This window comes from Phaethon lepturus, unplaced genomic scaffold (genome assembly GCF_000687285.1).
Source record: "Phaethon lepturus isolate BGI_N335 unplaced genomic scaffold, ASM68728v1 scaffold41815, whole genome shotgun sequence".
In the NCBI taxonomy this organism is placed as follows: Eukaryota; Metazoa; Chordata; class Aves; order Phaethontiformes; family Phaethontidae; genus Phaethon; species Phaethon lepturus.
Genome location: NW_010539196.1, coordinates 1 through 14,804, shown reverse-complemented (window position 1 = coordinate 14,804; position 14,804 = coordinate 1). Strand labels below are relative to the sequence as shown.

Below are 14,804 nucleotides of genomic sequence, written 5' to 3'. Positions count from 1 at the left end.
TTCATTAAGCAGCACTTGGTTGTGGTTTCTTGAGCTGGAGTGGGACAATTTCAGACCTCGAGCCCTACAGAGCCAAGTTATACCTTCCAAGCAGGAGCCAGGTCTGATGGTGTTTGCAGGTGAAGCAGTTTGCAGTCGTATCAGGGAGAGATGGCTGGCTGATCAGCAGCACCTCCCAACAAGGTATTTCACATGGAGAACAAGGAAAGGACCTTAAAATGAAGAGATTTCAAGTTCAGTTGAGTCTCTGAACATTTTACCTTCAGTGTGAAGGTTAAAGCTGATTCAAAAGAATCGCAAGATCTTTCCATTGAATGCTACTGGATGCAGATGGAGGAGACTGTTTTAACATGTGGTGCGAGGCCTGAGAGATTTCCAGGGACTTGATTTTGAAGCAGCAGTTCTCAGGAGCCAGGAAGGAAGAGAGTTCGGCGCAGTTGCTCACGAGATGCCAGGATGGCTGGCTGGCAGGAGGCGTTGGCAGAACTGCCTTAGCTCAGCATGCTCGGCGCTGAGGGATTGCCTGTCGCTGCTGCTCTTCCCACTGCTTCTGAGGAATCGTTAGGGAGATCATGATTGATTCTGACCCTGTTTTATTTATAAAATATTTATTTCTTGCGCTGGTCTCTGTGCCATTTTTTAAACGCATTTGTCTGTCAAGGTGTCAAAAACTGGAGAATTGCTTTTGGAGTTTATCTCCCAGTCCATCCGTCTTTGGCATTTATCAGGTACCTTTATATCACTTGGGAGAGAACTTACAGCTCCTTCAGGATATCTGTTGCACCTCCAGCAAGGACAGCCGATGGGGACAGGGCTGCACGTAACCACAAGCCCCATCTGCCCTACCAGGGTCTGGGCTGTTCCAGGCCCAGCACAGATTGAGAGCACCCAAATTCGGTCCTGTTACTTCTCAATACTCCACAGCAGAGTCTCCAAACTAGAAATGCAATAGAGAAATGGGGATTTGAGCCTGCTCTCCCATGTATATGCAGCAGATGCTGCCTTGCCAGTCTCTGATGGACAGGAATATATACTATTGGGTCTCACCTCTTTCTCTGTCTGCCAACCCTAAATGATTTGAGTTCTTCTCCTTTGGAAGCAGGCGCTGTAAATCTTGGATCCTCCAGCCCCAGGGCAGGCATGGCTGGGTGCCGAGGATCTGTCTGATGGTTCCCAGGCCACGCTGATGCTACTCTGCCAGAAGAGAGATGGGGAAAAGATACTTCTGTGACTACTGTGACAGGTCCTTTCAGGACAACCTTCACAACAGGAAGAAACACCTCAATGGAGTGCAGCATCTCAGGGCTAAGAGAGTCTGGTACGACTTATTCCGAGGTGGGTACTACCAACTGCCTGCCATGCTCTTTCTGGGACTGGGGAGGTGATGGATGAGGTGGGGGGGCATGGAATAGATAAAATAAATCATCACTGATGATTTATATTTAGATTGTGCCAGTAAATTGTGGGCTTGATACAGTTGCTGTCAAGTGGTCTCAGAGGTAAAACCCTTGTGTGTCTGGATGTGGGAACGGGAAACTACGTGTCAACTGGGACTTGAAATGAGGTGGAAGAGATAGGGGGGTTGTTTCTGAGAACAGGAGTTGCAGATAAAACTCTCTTGGGATCATGGGCAAATGTGAGATGGGAGACCTGAGAGAACAAAGTGAGTTACAGTTTCTGAAGGTGAGTTAGGTGCCTTCTGCAAATCAGAGTTGATCCCTGATGTGCGAGGAGCAAGGAATATGGGTGTGCATGTGGAGAAAACCGTCTGGAAGGCGGGCTGTACACACGTGTTGTGTGAACGGGCGGGAAGCTGGCAGTTCTCTGCACTGGGTGGAAGTGTCAGTCCTGAGGGTGGGAGAGGCTGAGGATGCAACCGCTTGACTGGAGATCCCAGCCGGGTGAGAGGGTTGGGGAAGCAGCGCAAAGCACTGGTGTGCTCAAACCTGTCTTAGCCAAGGGGAGGGCTAAGGTGCATTGAGGTTTTGGCAGAGGAAGAATTGGAGTTCTGGGGCTGGAGGCCATGTCAGGACGTGCTGGAGGAAAGCCCTGTGTCCTGCCTGTTTAGCAGGACTCTCCTTACCCAGCTCAGTGCTCTGACCTGGCTTGCCACACAGTTACGTGTGTCTTAGTGCCAGCCTGAGGAGTATGGTGGGAACATGTGTCCAGGGTCTGAGAGAGAACAACTGTGTATTTTGACAGTAGCAAAGGCTTAATTTGGGTTAAGCTGATTGTGAAACCACTGCCTGGTGTTCCTCTGCTTCCTTCTGGTTCCTCAGGGTCAGGAGTTGCGGGTTGTGTTTGTCTCCTGGCTAGTAGCTAGGTGAGGAATACCCTGCAGAGCTCTGGGTGGCTCTGCTATCTGCTTAACCGTACGTGGAAGTTGGAAAGGTTCTCTGTAACGGCCGAGTGTGGAGGACCAACAGCCCCAGGCCAATTCTAGCTGGGTCAGTGATGGTGAGGCAGATTACCTAGTACTTGTCTTCTCACCAGGCTGCAACCCTTGATTTTCCTTTGATTGATAAAATTCCTCATCCCATCCCCATTAGGGGGTTCATCTCCTCTTGTCTCCAGACTCTGTGACCTGACATTAGCCAGTACAAGCTGCTGTATATCTGGGGCTCATTTTCCTCAGGCCATCTCTAGGAGGTGAAGGACCGTTTTAGCGGTGTCCACTGGAGACTCGGCACAGGGTTCTGTGAAGCCTCACACAGAGCTTTTCTGAGAGCTCTGTGAGTCTGCCTGGTCTTTCTCTGCTGCACAGAACTGCTGCAGAGTCCTTGTTTTTCTGTCATGCTTCTTTTCCCCTACTGGCATGGGGAGAAAGCACAAAGCAGAAAGCAAAGGAGGTGATATTTGCAAGCCAGCAGAAAGGTGAAGCCAGGGGTGCAAACAGGGACTGCTGACTGTCAGTTTGTCTGTGGCTTAAGTTCCTGGCTGTCACGTAAAATGGCTTCCCACTAGGCAACTGACCTTTTTGGGACCATGATACGATGGGATATTGCTGTGCAAGAGATCTTTAGCCTGTTTTGTCCTTTGTCTCCCGTAGATGCTGCCGCTATCCTGCAAGAGGAGCAAACCAAGAAACCTTGTCGGAAATTTCTGCAAACAGGTGAGTTCATCTGAGGTAGAAAGAGAGCTGCCTGAGCTCCAGCAGCTCTTTCATGAGCCAGCCCAAGGCTGTTCTGGTGAGCCCTGGTATGTGTGTTTGCCTTGGAGGGAGTGAAAGGCTCGGGCCAGTGTGTCTGGCACGCAGGTGTGATGGATCCTGGGTTTGCATGCACATTTACGAGGGAGGACCTTCTGTGTGCGGCTCTCATGGAGCTCTGTGGCTTTTGTTCCAGGACAGTGTGATTTTGGGTCCAACTGCAGATTCTCCCACATGACAGAGCAGGACCTGGAGAAGCTGAGTGCCCAGGTTCAAGGTGAGTCTTCGAACAGGGAAATGTCCAGGGGTGTCTGAGGAGGGGGCGTTGCTGCAGGGAGTGTGGGCTGCAAAGGGGCACGTGAGGGGTTGTGCAAGGAGAGCCTGCGGTCCCGTGCTGCCTGTGAGCAGCGAGCCGAGCGTGGATCCCTCCCGCCTGTGTCTCAGTGCTATGTCAGCCTGTAGCATGGCTGTAAGTGCTGCAGTTTCTCATGTGCTTTCTGCTCTTGGTCTGCTGGCACAGACACAGACCTAGAGTTGAGCAATGCTGTTACTACTCAGCAGCAACCATCTGAAGCAGAGAGTGGGCTTTCTGAGCCCTCGGGGTTTTGTTCAGTCAGGGAATAAAAACTGTCAGCAGCAGAGGGCACTGGTACATCACTTCCCCTTAAATTTATGGATTTGCTTTCCCCCCACCTCTATACTATTACCAGGCAGCTGCTGCTTCCACTCTTGGGAAGAGCTAACCTGCTGTCAGTTGGGTTGTCCTGAGGAGAGGACATGGGGTCTTGGATCCAGAAATGGCCCTTGCTCATGTGGCTTTGAGTGGAACTGAAGTTTGGGCAGGGGATGAATGGCAGCTGCTCCCCTGCTGTGAGTCGCCAGAGCACTTGTGAACTTTTTCATTCTGGGAGTACCACCCCCTTACTCTAAAAGGGGTGGCAGCTTTGCTTTCTCTATAGGATTCATTACTTTGGTGGTTAGAGAAAATTTGAGTGAGGTGTTGGTGAGAATTTATGGAACGGTTGATGTCTCCACTGGAGATCGTCTAGTCCCAGGCCTACCTTGCTCAAAGCAGGGTAAGGTAGAGCCAGCTGCTCAGGACCACGTCCAGGTGTGTTTTGAATATCTCCAAGGCTGGAGAATCTACAGCCTCTGTGGGCAACCTGTTCCAGTGTTTGACCACATTTGCAATAAAAATGTATTTACTTTTTTTAATAGTTAAATGGAAATTCCTGTATTTTTGTTTGTGTCCATTGTCTCTTGCCTTCGCTGAACTCCTTCCAGTATGTCCTTGTCTCTGTGGTACTGGGGAGCCCAGCACTGGACACAGCACCCAGACATGGCCTCACCAGTGTGGAGCAGAGAGGAAGGATCGCTTCCTCGACCTGCTGGCAATGCTTTTCCTAATGCTTTCCTAAAAGTCATTTCCGATTTCTGAGAAGATCTTGTGCCCACACTGCTAGCTGAAGCCAACTGCTGTTTTGCCAATAGTCTGGCAAAAACAGGCTTAAGTGTTGAAAGCGTGTGTGTGCGTGCGTGCGTGCATACATATGAGATTTGGGGTGTGTGTGGGGTAGAAACTTTCTCCTGGCCTTGCAAGGGATCGGATTTGAGGAGGCAGGGCTCTGGTGAACCTGGTGCAGCAGGAAGAAGGCAGGCACTACAGAGCTATTCCAGTCCTCGCCGTTGCTGAGTCAGTCTGCGAGTCCCCGAAGCGACTCTGTGAATCAATCACTGAACAACGCTGGCAGTCAATAAAACCCATCTCGTCGGGCTGCGCGGGAGACGGAGCGCTCCAGCCAGCCCTTCTCGGAGTGGCAGTCGTGCTGCTCTTCCCTGCCGCTTGCCCGGAACCTCTCCCCGACCTTTCCCTGCTGCAGGGTTTAAGTGCTGGGCTCCTGAGAGGTGGCATAGCATGTCAGCCTATTTGCAGGAACCTGTAGCGTTTCCAGTCATTGGAGGCTGTTTATTGCAGGGGAAGTGAAAGCTCTTTGGAGTAGAGCGGAGCTGCAGGGGAAGGCTGGCAAGCTCTGCTGCGCTTGGGCAGGTTTCTTTGCCAATTACACTTGTTATTGAATATTGACTTCTGTCAAATGGGTCAGGTGTAAGTGGAGAATTGGCTAGTGAGAGAGCTGATTCCTGGGAGATTACTTGGAAACCTTGCGTTTGTATTACCAAGTCAAACATTTAATTAAACAATTAGACTTCAAGGAGCAATGGCCAGGGGACGGCAGGGTGCCTCGTCTTTGGCTGTGCTGCTCTAGCACGAGTGCCTGGTGGTAGAGTTAAATCCTGCTCACCTCTCTCGTGGTGTTGCTCCATGGAAATCCCGTGTGAACGGAGCGAGGCCTCTGAATCTGATCAGTTGAGCCTGCAGAGAGCTTGGAGGGATTTGATGGAGGGAAGAGCTCAGCAGGACTTGGTGGAGAAGAGGTGAGCCGGCGCTGTGCGCTCACAGCCCAGAAGGCCAACCGTGTCCTGGGCTGCCCCCAAAGCCGCGTGGCCAGCAGGGCGAGGGAGGGGATTCTGCCCCTCTGCCCCGCTCTGGGGAGACCCCCCTGCAGGGCTGCGTCCAGCTCTGGAGCCCTCGGCACAGGAGAGACATGGACCTGCTGGAGCGGGGCCAGAGGAGGCCCCAGCAACGCTCCGGGGACTGGAACAGCTCTGCTGGGAGGACAGGCTGGGAGAGCTGGGGGGGCTCAGCCTGGAGCAGAGAAGGCTCCGGGAGACCTTCCTGCAGCTGCCAGGGCTGAGAGGGGTGTGATAAGAAAGATCACAGATTTCTTAGCAGGGCCTGTAGTGATGGGACAAGGGGTGATGGTTTTAAAGAAAAAAGAGGGCAGATTTAGACTAGATCTAAGGAGGAAATTCTGTACAATGAGGGTGGTGAAACCCTGGCGCAGGTTGCCCAGAGCAGTGGTAGATGCCCCATCCCGGGAAACATCCCAGGTCAGGTTGGACGGGGCTCTGAGCATCCTGCTCTGGTTGAAGATGTCCCTGCTCATGCAGGGGGTTGGACTAGATGGGCTTTAAAGGTCCCTTCCCACCCAAAGATTCTATGATTCTGTAGCACGGTAGACTGGATGGAAGGAAGAGCTGCAAAAGCCAAGCCACCGTTCAGTGTGTCACCGGGACATTTCACCACTCCTTAGGCTACTGACACATCAGTGTCTCAGATGGGGAGGCTTGGGGCAGAGTTTAAGGCGAGCTTGCGTGATGGCAGGTTGGGCCGCAGGTTGCATTAGTCACGTGGGAGACCGGATCCTCATAGCGTGTCCGTCAGGCGCCTCTGTCAGCAACGTCCCTATACGCATTGGCACCTAGTCCCGGTGTTTCTGTGCTCGCAGGCCACTGCGAGTGAGATGACCAGTACAGGTTAGAGCAGTGGTCTGGATCAGGCTGCCTCTTACCGAATTGTCAGTGTCCTCAGAGATTTCCCATCTGAACCTGCAGTGTCTGGGAGATTTTGACAGGCCTGCAGCCTGAGGTGGGCAGGAATTTGAGATGAGCTGAGAGCCTGGAGGCTCCAGAGCCTCCTCACCATTTTTTGCAGAGCTTTGTGTGACCGAGCTGGAGATGTCCACGCTCTGTCTCTGGTGGGGTAAAAGTGGACAGCCCCTTGGTGGGTCCACAGTGCTGCTTAACTCCACTTTCCTCAGCTCTGGTGCGTGGGCATAGAAGCAGAGGAGCTGTCAGAATGCGTTGAACCTGTGTCTCCCCTTGTCCAGGGTCAGATGCTTCACAAAAAGGTGCAAAGAAATCCTGTCGTAAAGTGGTGTAGCCCACTAAGCCACCTTCAGGGATGGGCTTGCATCCTCAACCACAGCAAAACCCTTTCTGACTTCTTTTTAAACGCTGCTAAACCCTTGATGGCACGTCTTTGTCATGTAAATATTGAACCTGTGCCTGAATCCCTGCTAAGTGTTTGGTGTTGGTAGTTCTGTGTCAGTGAGCTCCCCTTGCTAATGATGCATTTTTATTACAGCCAAAGGAAACGTTACATTATTCTTAATATTTGGCCTTTTTCATGCAGGGAATTCACCCTGTTGTTTGTGTTAGTCTTGTGGGTTAAGTAGGAAAATTTCTGGACGATTCACTGTTCTATAACAGCTTAGAGCCTGTCCTAGTTTGGCTTCAGCATTTCTGCACCCCGTAGAATATACTCATCAAGAAGCAACAGTTCCCACCTTCAGCAGGGAGGGAGGCATATTCCCAGCTGTTACAGCATCAAAGCTCTAGCATTCTGCATCTGCTGCATCATTCATCAGCGAGACACTTCCAGGCTGTCATTTTAAGTACAGTCATGTCAGAAAAAGTCATTGTCAAATTGCCATCTTCTTGCTTAAAGTTATTGGCTCCCTGCTAATCTGCGTCACTTCTGCTGGTAGTAGTGACACAACCCAGCCTCTTTGATGAGCTCCAGCCAGCCGGAGCTGCGAGGGGAGAGTAAGAGCACGGTTGGGTGAGTGTTTGCAATATATCCGTGTGATTGAAAGAATTTGAGTGACCCTGCTGGGTGTGGCTGCAGTCAACCAGTCTAACTTAGCAATGAGCAGGAGAAGGAGCGCTCTCGCAGCTCTTGGCTGTGGGGTGGTAACTTCTTAAGCTGCTCATATTGCAGGGCCTCGTCAACCTCATCTCCGCCACAGTCTGACGCTGTTCGTGGGCTCTGGAGGAGTTTGAGCCGCCACATCTTCTGGCCCAGGGAGGGAGCTGAAGGATTAGATGCAAGTCTCTGCTGAGTGACCTGCTCAGTGCTGGTGGTTGCGTCTCACGTACGGTGATGCCTCGTTCAGGAAGAAAACTCATGCTAAAAGTTGCACGGGGAGGGAAGATAAATCTGGGCTCCCGCGCTGGCATCATTAGAGGCACTTCATGACTACAGATGCTCTTTTAATTGGCTGTAATTAGACTTTGAAGCAAACACCCCAGTGAGAAGGAGGGGGGGTCCTCCTTCACACCTGTCTTGCTGCCGCAGTCCGGCTGGCCGCACGAACATGTATGAGGAGTGAGGACTGGTAATTGTGTTTCAGAGTTACATCTTGCAATACCTGTTGATATTCAGGGGATATTTCCAACCCCATGGAGGTTTTGGTGGTCCCTGGATGGGATGTATGTGCTTCAGAGAGGCGAAAGATTTGCCTTTTTGATGGATATGCGTCAAGGTGGACAGAGCCAGACATTTGCCCATATCTGCTGCCTTATATCTCAGCCTGAGGGCTGGAGTGCTTTACAGCAGTAACTCCTGGAGCTGCGTGAATGGGGAGCCAGCTGGATGCCTTTCTGATCTGGACACCTAGGGCCTCATTTACGCCAGCGTGGGTCTGGAGTCGTTCCACTGCAGCCAGTGAGCTTTTCTGGACGAGACAGTGAGTTGTGGCTGCTCGAGTCTGTGGGCTCCCACTGATTCCTGGTGTGGTACTTTGGGTTAGTGGCCCTGGGGCTCCCTGCTCTACGCAGAGAGGCTTTGGCAGTTTTTGGTCTGTTCTATGTTGGGGCTTGGAGTGGGATGAAAAGGAAATCTTGGTGGTAGGTTGAGGTGGGAGAGATCCGTGATGTTCTTCCCTGCCGTGCCGAAGCCTCTCACAGACACTGCTTGTCCCCTTGCTGAGGTGGGATGTGCCCAGGCACTCAACAGATGGAGCAGCCTGGAAAAAGGGCAATAAGGTGGCTGTGGTCAGGGTTGCCAGGGAAGTCTAACCTGGGAGCTGAATTCAGATCTCCTGAGTCTGAGCAGTGCCCAGCTCACCAGACTGGCCTTCTTTGCCTACCCAGTGCCCTCACCTGGCCAGGCTGTTGGGCTGACCCCACACAGCTCTGCTGGGGCTTTGCTCCCTGGGAACAACTGTAGGAGACTTGGAGAGTCCTGTCTCCAGCCGTATCCTTATCGCTGGGTTGCAGAGCAGCACCTCGACATCAGGACCACAGCAGGCTGCCTTTGTGGTGGCAGTGAGTACATCGTCACCCCCTCCCAGCATCAGCAGATGAAAAGGCTGGATGACAAATTATCCATCTCCGGCTGCTCATTGTGTAGCACATTTCTGCCATCCTTATTAATATTCAACAGGCAGATGAATAATTGGTTGCCACCACTAGGATGAAGTGATCCTTCACTCTGCCCAAGCAATATTAATTTCACACCCTGTCTCGAAACGTATAATATTTTCCTTAAATGTGTGACATATGGCGGGTAGGTGTGGAGCAGGCCGCCTGGGGGCCACCGCTGCCAGTGGCTGCCACCGGCATGGGACCGTTAGCACCTTGATCTCTAAATGAGATCAGGGCTCCCCAAGAGCGCGTGTCCCCGGAGGGTTTGATGAGCAGGGCAAAGGGCAATGACACACAGCTGCCTCGCCTTCCTTTTCATTAATATCTGTGTTTGTTTTTCAAAGTATCACATTCCCTTTTCTGTTAGGTGGGAACTTTCCACTAGGCTGGAGATCTAATAGCTCTGAGCATCAACTCAGCCCTCTCTGCCGGACGTGCTGCCAGGACTATGACCGTGTTGTTTGTGTCAAGGACTTGTGGAGAACAGGGTCTAGCACCAGCGTCCCTTCCTGCTTTGTCACTGGTGCCAAGGGGGGACCAGGGAGCTTTGCTAACTGGGCAGCTGAGGATTTCTGCCCGGTGGAAGGGACTGGTGAGTGCTGGGCTGCCCAGCTGGCTCTGTGCCCTTCAGCCCGGAGAGGACAGTGCTGTAGGACGGGTGGCCTGCGGGCATCTGCTGCCCACAACCCGCCCCGGGGGTGGGTTGAAAGCTTGAAGGGACCTCAGGCTGCCCTGTCTCTTGTAGGCAGCAGAGGTTTCCTACTGGCACTGCCTTGCTCGTTCCTAACTTGCATGAGAAAACGCAGGAAAGTGTTCCCCTCCCTCCGCTGTGCTCTGCTCTGATTTTGCACCTAGGCTGGGCGACAACCTCCCACCCTGTCTGCAGGGGCTGGGGATGCATCATGCAGCGTGCGCCTTAAACGGTCCTGACAGCATCTCTGCAATCCTGTCTCCTGGTTGTACGTGCACTCTGAACCTTTCAGACTCTCGCGGCCTGCCAAGTCTGCATCGATCCGGACAGACATCCCTGTCACTCCCGCCTATCTGGGCAGAGGTGGCAAAGTCCCTCCTGCCAGTTGGAGGGACACATCTTTGGAAACAGCTCAGGGCATAGGGCCAGCAGAGGCTGTTTCAGGCGAGGATGAGGACGATCTGCCCCAGGGGGAGATGTCAGACTCCCCTCAGTTAAGTGCCCGAACTGCTGCTGTGCTCACTGGCTCAGTTCTTGTTCCCGGCTCTGTCTGGCTGGAGCTGTCACCAGTGAGGAGGCCAAGCATCAGATGGCAGGTGGACAGTGGAGGAGGAGGAGGAGGAGGGGCTGCCATAGTCAAATTGCAAACTCTCCACCATAAGAAACTACGCAGGGTAATGAGCAGCGGGTTTAATGGAGTGAAAGGACTGCAACGCGAGCGTCTGATAGCCCTCTCTCTCTCAACCAGGGGAGCAGAGATCGAAGGAGCTGCGGCAGGAGGGAGCAGATGTCCCGCCTGGCACCATTGAGGACTGGCTGGAGAAGAGGGCAAAGAGACTGAGCGCGGCTCAGAGTAACAGGTACCAGTGGCTGGGGAGCGCCCGTGTGAGGGCTGGCTGCTGCTTCTGGCCTGCGCGATGCAGAGGGGGAATCCCACAAGAGAGCTGTGAGTGGGGTAGGAGAAGGCGCAAGTGGTCGGAGATCCCGACTCGATGGGACCCCCGAGCTGTCATTTAACACTCAGCCTGCCGGCGCCGCACGCCTGCTCTTGACACACGCTAAAGACACGCGTACGGGTCCCGTCTTGTGTGCCCGCATCAGAAATGCGTGGACGTGTCTCCCCGTGTGCAGGGGGGACAAGGCAGGCAGAAGGGTACTCCTGTGCTTTCTGCAGGGACATGCCTGCAAGGACAGTGCCACCGCGGTGCTGAGTTACTAGTGCCCAGAGTTCAGTGGCAGGAGCCCGGTCTCATCTGTTGACAGCTTCCCCATCCCCTGTCTGCACATCTCTGCCAGTCCCTGCCAGTGAGAGGGTGGAATTAGCTCCTCCTCGCGGCATTCGTTCGGATTCGGACGGCGGCCGGTGCCTGCTGTTTCCTTGCTCACCTGACTGTGCCGCAGGCTTAATTGGATGACATTTGGACAAGTGCCAAATCTCTCTTTTGTTCTTTTTTCTGTTTGCTCCTGTCCTCTCTGTGTTTGGTCTGGGCAGGATCTTCCTTCTGATGCTTTGTCTGGGCTTGTTGCTTTCTGTTCTCTCCATCCATCAGCTTGGCTGCTCTTCACCTTGCAGTGGTGCTCACTGACAGCTGCCACCTTCCTGCCCCCCCATACACTTCACTTGCCCCGTTTTGCTTGTCCTGCCAGTGAGTCCCATGATCTTGGGATAGATCATCTCTTGCAGAAGATAGCCGTCGCCATACCCAGAGGAATTTCCAGACCTTCATAACTAGCCAAGAAAATGCCGCGCTGGACTAGAAGTGGCCGTGTGGCCAGGTACTGCCTTGGCCGAAGGGTAGCACTTTCTTAAAGGCAGTAACTTGAGCACCATTCTGTCACCTAGATTAGCCCCACGGGTGGAAAATTGCCACGCTGCCTTCCACCCATCGTTCGTGCAGCCGCTCTCCCAGCCTGGCTGGGCTCAAGGGGACAATCTTCATTTGGAAGCCTCCACCTGATGCGTATTTTCAAAGTCAGGCTGTGCCATTGCTTTCTGGAGAGCTGGGGTGGAGTTGGATGGGGTTCTTGTAGTTCTCTTAGCAGTGGAGTTCTGCCAGGGTGTGATTGATTTTTAACCTGATTTCCAAAGGAAACGGAGCACGTCAGTGCACGTGAGCATGTGCTTCTGCCAAAATTGCCATGGAGCCCACTTGCTGATTTCCATCGAAGGGGTCTGAGGCCTCAAAGGTACTGAGATACTACAGGTTTCATGAATGTGGAAGTGGGTAGAGGAGAAGGGATCCCATTAATGCCTCCGGAATGGAAATATTCTTGACCCTTGCAAGACACCGGTGAATCCACGTGGGACAGCCATTCCAAATGCTCCAGCTGTGGGTAAACCTTGGATAGCACTTGTATCTTATGAGACCCCAGGGAATTGAGTACCCAGACAGCATCCTCCCTATTGATTAGTTCTGCTGCTCACAGAACAGCTCATTAGTTGATAGCTGTGCTGTTCCACCTTGCAGCATGCCTTGTCCTGCTCCCCGCCCCACCGTGCTGCTGCCGCAGGGGCTCCCCTGCCTGCGTCAGCGACGGTGCCTGGGTGTAACAAACGATATTCCTGCCCGAGAGGGGCTTGATGTGTGTCCTAAGAGTCTTGTCTCATCCTCAGCTCTGAAGGATCCCCATCAAGGGGATAAGCGCTAGACCAAATGACTTTGCTCTGTGCTAGCTGCCTAGAAAACACTGCACTCGACTTCTGTAGCTGGCTTTCGGCCATGTCGTCGGCCCTGCAGGGAGAGGAGGGTGCTGCTTCTCCGGAGCATTATGTAAAGGAGTTTGATTAGATTTCTTCTGGCATAACAATTAAAAAGATTCATCAGGATCGGAGGTAGAGGCCTGAGAAGCTGGAAGGCTGCTGTCAGGCCTTGCGCTAAGAAACAAATGAGCTTCCTGCACTCAGGAATTAATGGAAAAGGTACTTTTCCCGTGAATTTAGACCTGCCCCGGCCAAGCGCTTTCTTCAGCTGGAAACAAGGGAACGATGCTTCTTGCTTTTGCACTTCTTTGGTCAGGTGTGGTGTTTGCAGCGGCCTCAACTAGTAAATTTGAGGGAGAGAGACAGAGAAAAAGTGTTTCCAAGGCTGTGAGTTGGCGGAAGAAGCCTGTTCCCTCTGCTGAAGGGTGCTTCTGTGAAAACACCCTGCGTTTTGGCAGTTTCTCCGTTTCCGAGGGGTCCTTGTCCTCTGGGAAGTGCACAGCTGGCTGGAGGTTCAGCCTGCTCGGAAAGAAACATCTGCTGATTTTGTTTGTTCTTCTCAAAACTCAGCTGTGTGAAGAGTGGGGAGCAGCTGGGGGTGGGAGGGGACGGGCCCAGCCGTGCTCCCAGCGTGAGGCCTCTCTTGCCAGCAGCTGGGGCCGGGGCCGCTGCCCCTCGGGGGGGGCTGCGCCTGCTTTCCCCCCCTGCTTTCCCCCCCTTACCTTAGTGCCCCCACCTTATTTTTTAGGTGTTCACTAATGTAGCGCATGCCACAGCTGCTTGGGTGGGCTGCGGGGGGGCTACGCAGCAGTTCTGCTGTTGGATTTGGGAAGGGGGGGGTGAATATACCTGCTCGTTGATAACCAAAACTCTCCTTGCTGAACCCCTGCTCTTGTGGGGGGCTGGCGGAGGGGGCACAGGGAAGCTCAGCCCCTAAGCAGGGCCTTGCTCTCAAACTGAGAGGGCCCCGTCTCACCTCTGCCCCTTCCATCTCCCCACCTCTGCAGTGCTCTGCCGGAGAAACCAGCGCCTTTCCAGTACCCCCCGGGCTGGCCGCCGGCGCAGGATTTGCCCCCGTCCCTGCGCCCTGCCCCGCGGCCCCCCCGGCCTGGAGGTTGGCCAGTCCCCCCCAACCTGCAGTGGGGCTGAGGCACAGGGACCCCCGCAGAGGTTGTACTGGAGGCGGACTTCTTCTCTCTTCCCCCTGAGAGAGCGACAGAATTATTTATATACACTTTGGTGTCAATAAAAGCCTTTCCTCCCCTCCCAGCGCAGCCTGCCTGTGTCGTGTTGTTTCTCGCCGGGCAGCTTCCCGTGGGTTGAGCCGGGCGGGCGGTTGTCTCCCTGCCGCTGGAACGGGGATCTGTGCTCAGCAGCGCTCCAGCCCCACGCGGAGGGGCTGTCCGTTGTTGTCGGGAGCGGACAGCCCCCGTTTCCCAGGGCAGGATCCGTCCCCTCGGACCGCTGCTGTGCCCTGCACCGCCCGCTGGGCTCCATGCGGCTGATCCAGGCCGGGGAAGGAAGCTGTAACCAGGCTTTTAAAATTGATTTCTAATATTTCCTCCGGTGTTTATGACTTCTGTTTGCTTCTGTTAAATTCAGCGTGTAAAACTGCTTCGGTTCAGGTGCCGCAGCTCCTAATGAAGAGCTTGGGGAGCTCCCGTAAGCCCTCTGCTCCTGCTCCCACTATGCTGAAGGTGAGAAGCAAGGAGGAAAAAATATACCAAGGTTTCTCCTGCTGCAGAAAATGAAGTAAACGGTGAGTGCCAGCGGGGCAAATCCCTCCGTGGGTCGCTCCCTGCGATGGAGCCGGCTGGCCAGGTGCCTGTGCTGGGGACTCGAGCTGGGACGGGGCGAGGAGGGACTCCATGGCCCTCCTGCTCGCTGCGGGGCTGCGCTGGGAGCCGAGGGCCAGGCACAGTGGCCGGGGCGGCCAGCCTGGTTGCCTCCAGCTTCTCCTCTTCGCTGCTCTGGAAGGGCTGCCCTGGAGAAGAGTCACTTTTAGGGTGCAGCTTCGGTATGGCCAAGCCCAGCCCAGCCGGAGGCTGAGCCCAGCCATGTGGCTGTCGCAGTGAGTTTTACAGAGTCGCCGTTCCTCACCAGGAAAGGGAGGGATTCTTCCCTTCTCGGGAAGGCAGGTGGGTGCTCGGCTTCACCGCAGAGCTGCGGGGCGTGCGGGGGATCCCGGCCAGCAGGGACAGCAGCTCTCCGGCAGC

General features: G+C 54.0%; 1 protein-coding gene across 2 annotated transcripts; it reads left to right on the top strand.

Annotated features, from left to right (window-relative positions):
- Nucleotides 1-1,145: 1,145 nt before the first annotated feature.
- On the top strand, nucleotides 1,146-14,285 carry ZMAT5 (zinc finger, matrin-type 5). 2 transcript variants are annotated; one of them, XM_010287050.1, is made up of 5 exons: nucleotides 1,146-1,335; nucleotides 3,050-3,112; nucleotides 3,345-3,425; nucleotides 10,636-10,747; nucleotides 14,191-14,285. In XM_010287050.1, the coding sequence occupies exons 1-5, from the start codon at nucleotides 1,209-1,211 to the stop codon at nucleotides 14,195-14,197; spliced, it is 390 nt and encodes a 129-aa protein (XP_010285352.1). In that variant the 5' UTR covers nucleotides 1,146-1,208; the 3' UTR covers nucleotides 14,198-14,285. The 2 variants fall into 2 exon arrangements, with proteins under 2 accessions (XP_010285352.1, XP_010285351.1); XM_010287049.1 differs by lacking the exon at nucleotides 14,191-14,285 and adding an exon at nucleotides 13,596-13,737.
- The last annotated feature ends 519 nt before the right edge of the window (nucleotides 14,286-14,804 follow it).

What these genes read in the sequence shown, in the direction of transcription:
- ZMAT5 (XM_010287049.1), top strand. Translation starts at nt 1,209, where the DNA reads ATGGGGAAAAGATACTTCTGTGACTACTGTGACAGGTCCTTTCAGGAC. An exon ending in GCTGAGTGCCCAGGTTCAAG is followed by an intron (nt 3,426 to 10,635) that starts GTGAGTCTTCGA and finishes TCTCTCAACCAG; the next exon opens with GGGAGCAGAGATCGAAGGAG. An exon ending in AGCGCGGCTCAGAGTAACAG is followed by an intron (nt 10,748 to 13,595) that starts GTACCAGTGGCT and finishes CCACCTCTGCAG; the next exon opens with TGCTCTGCCGGAGAAACCAG.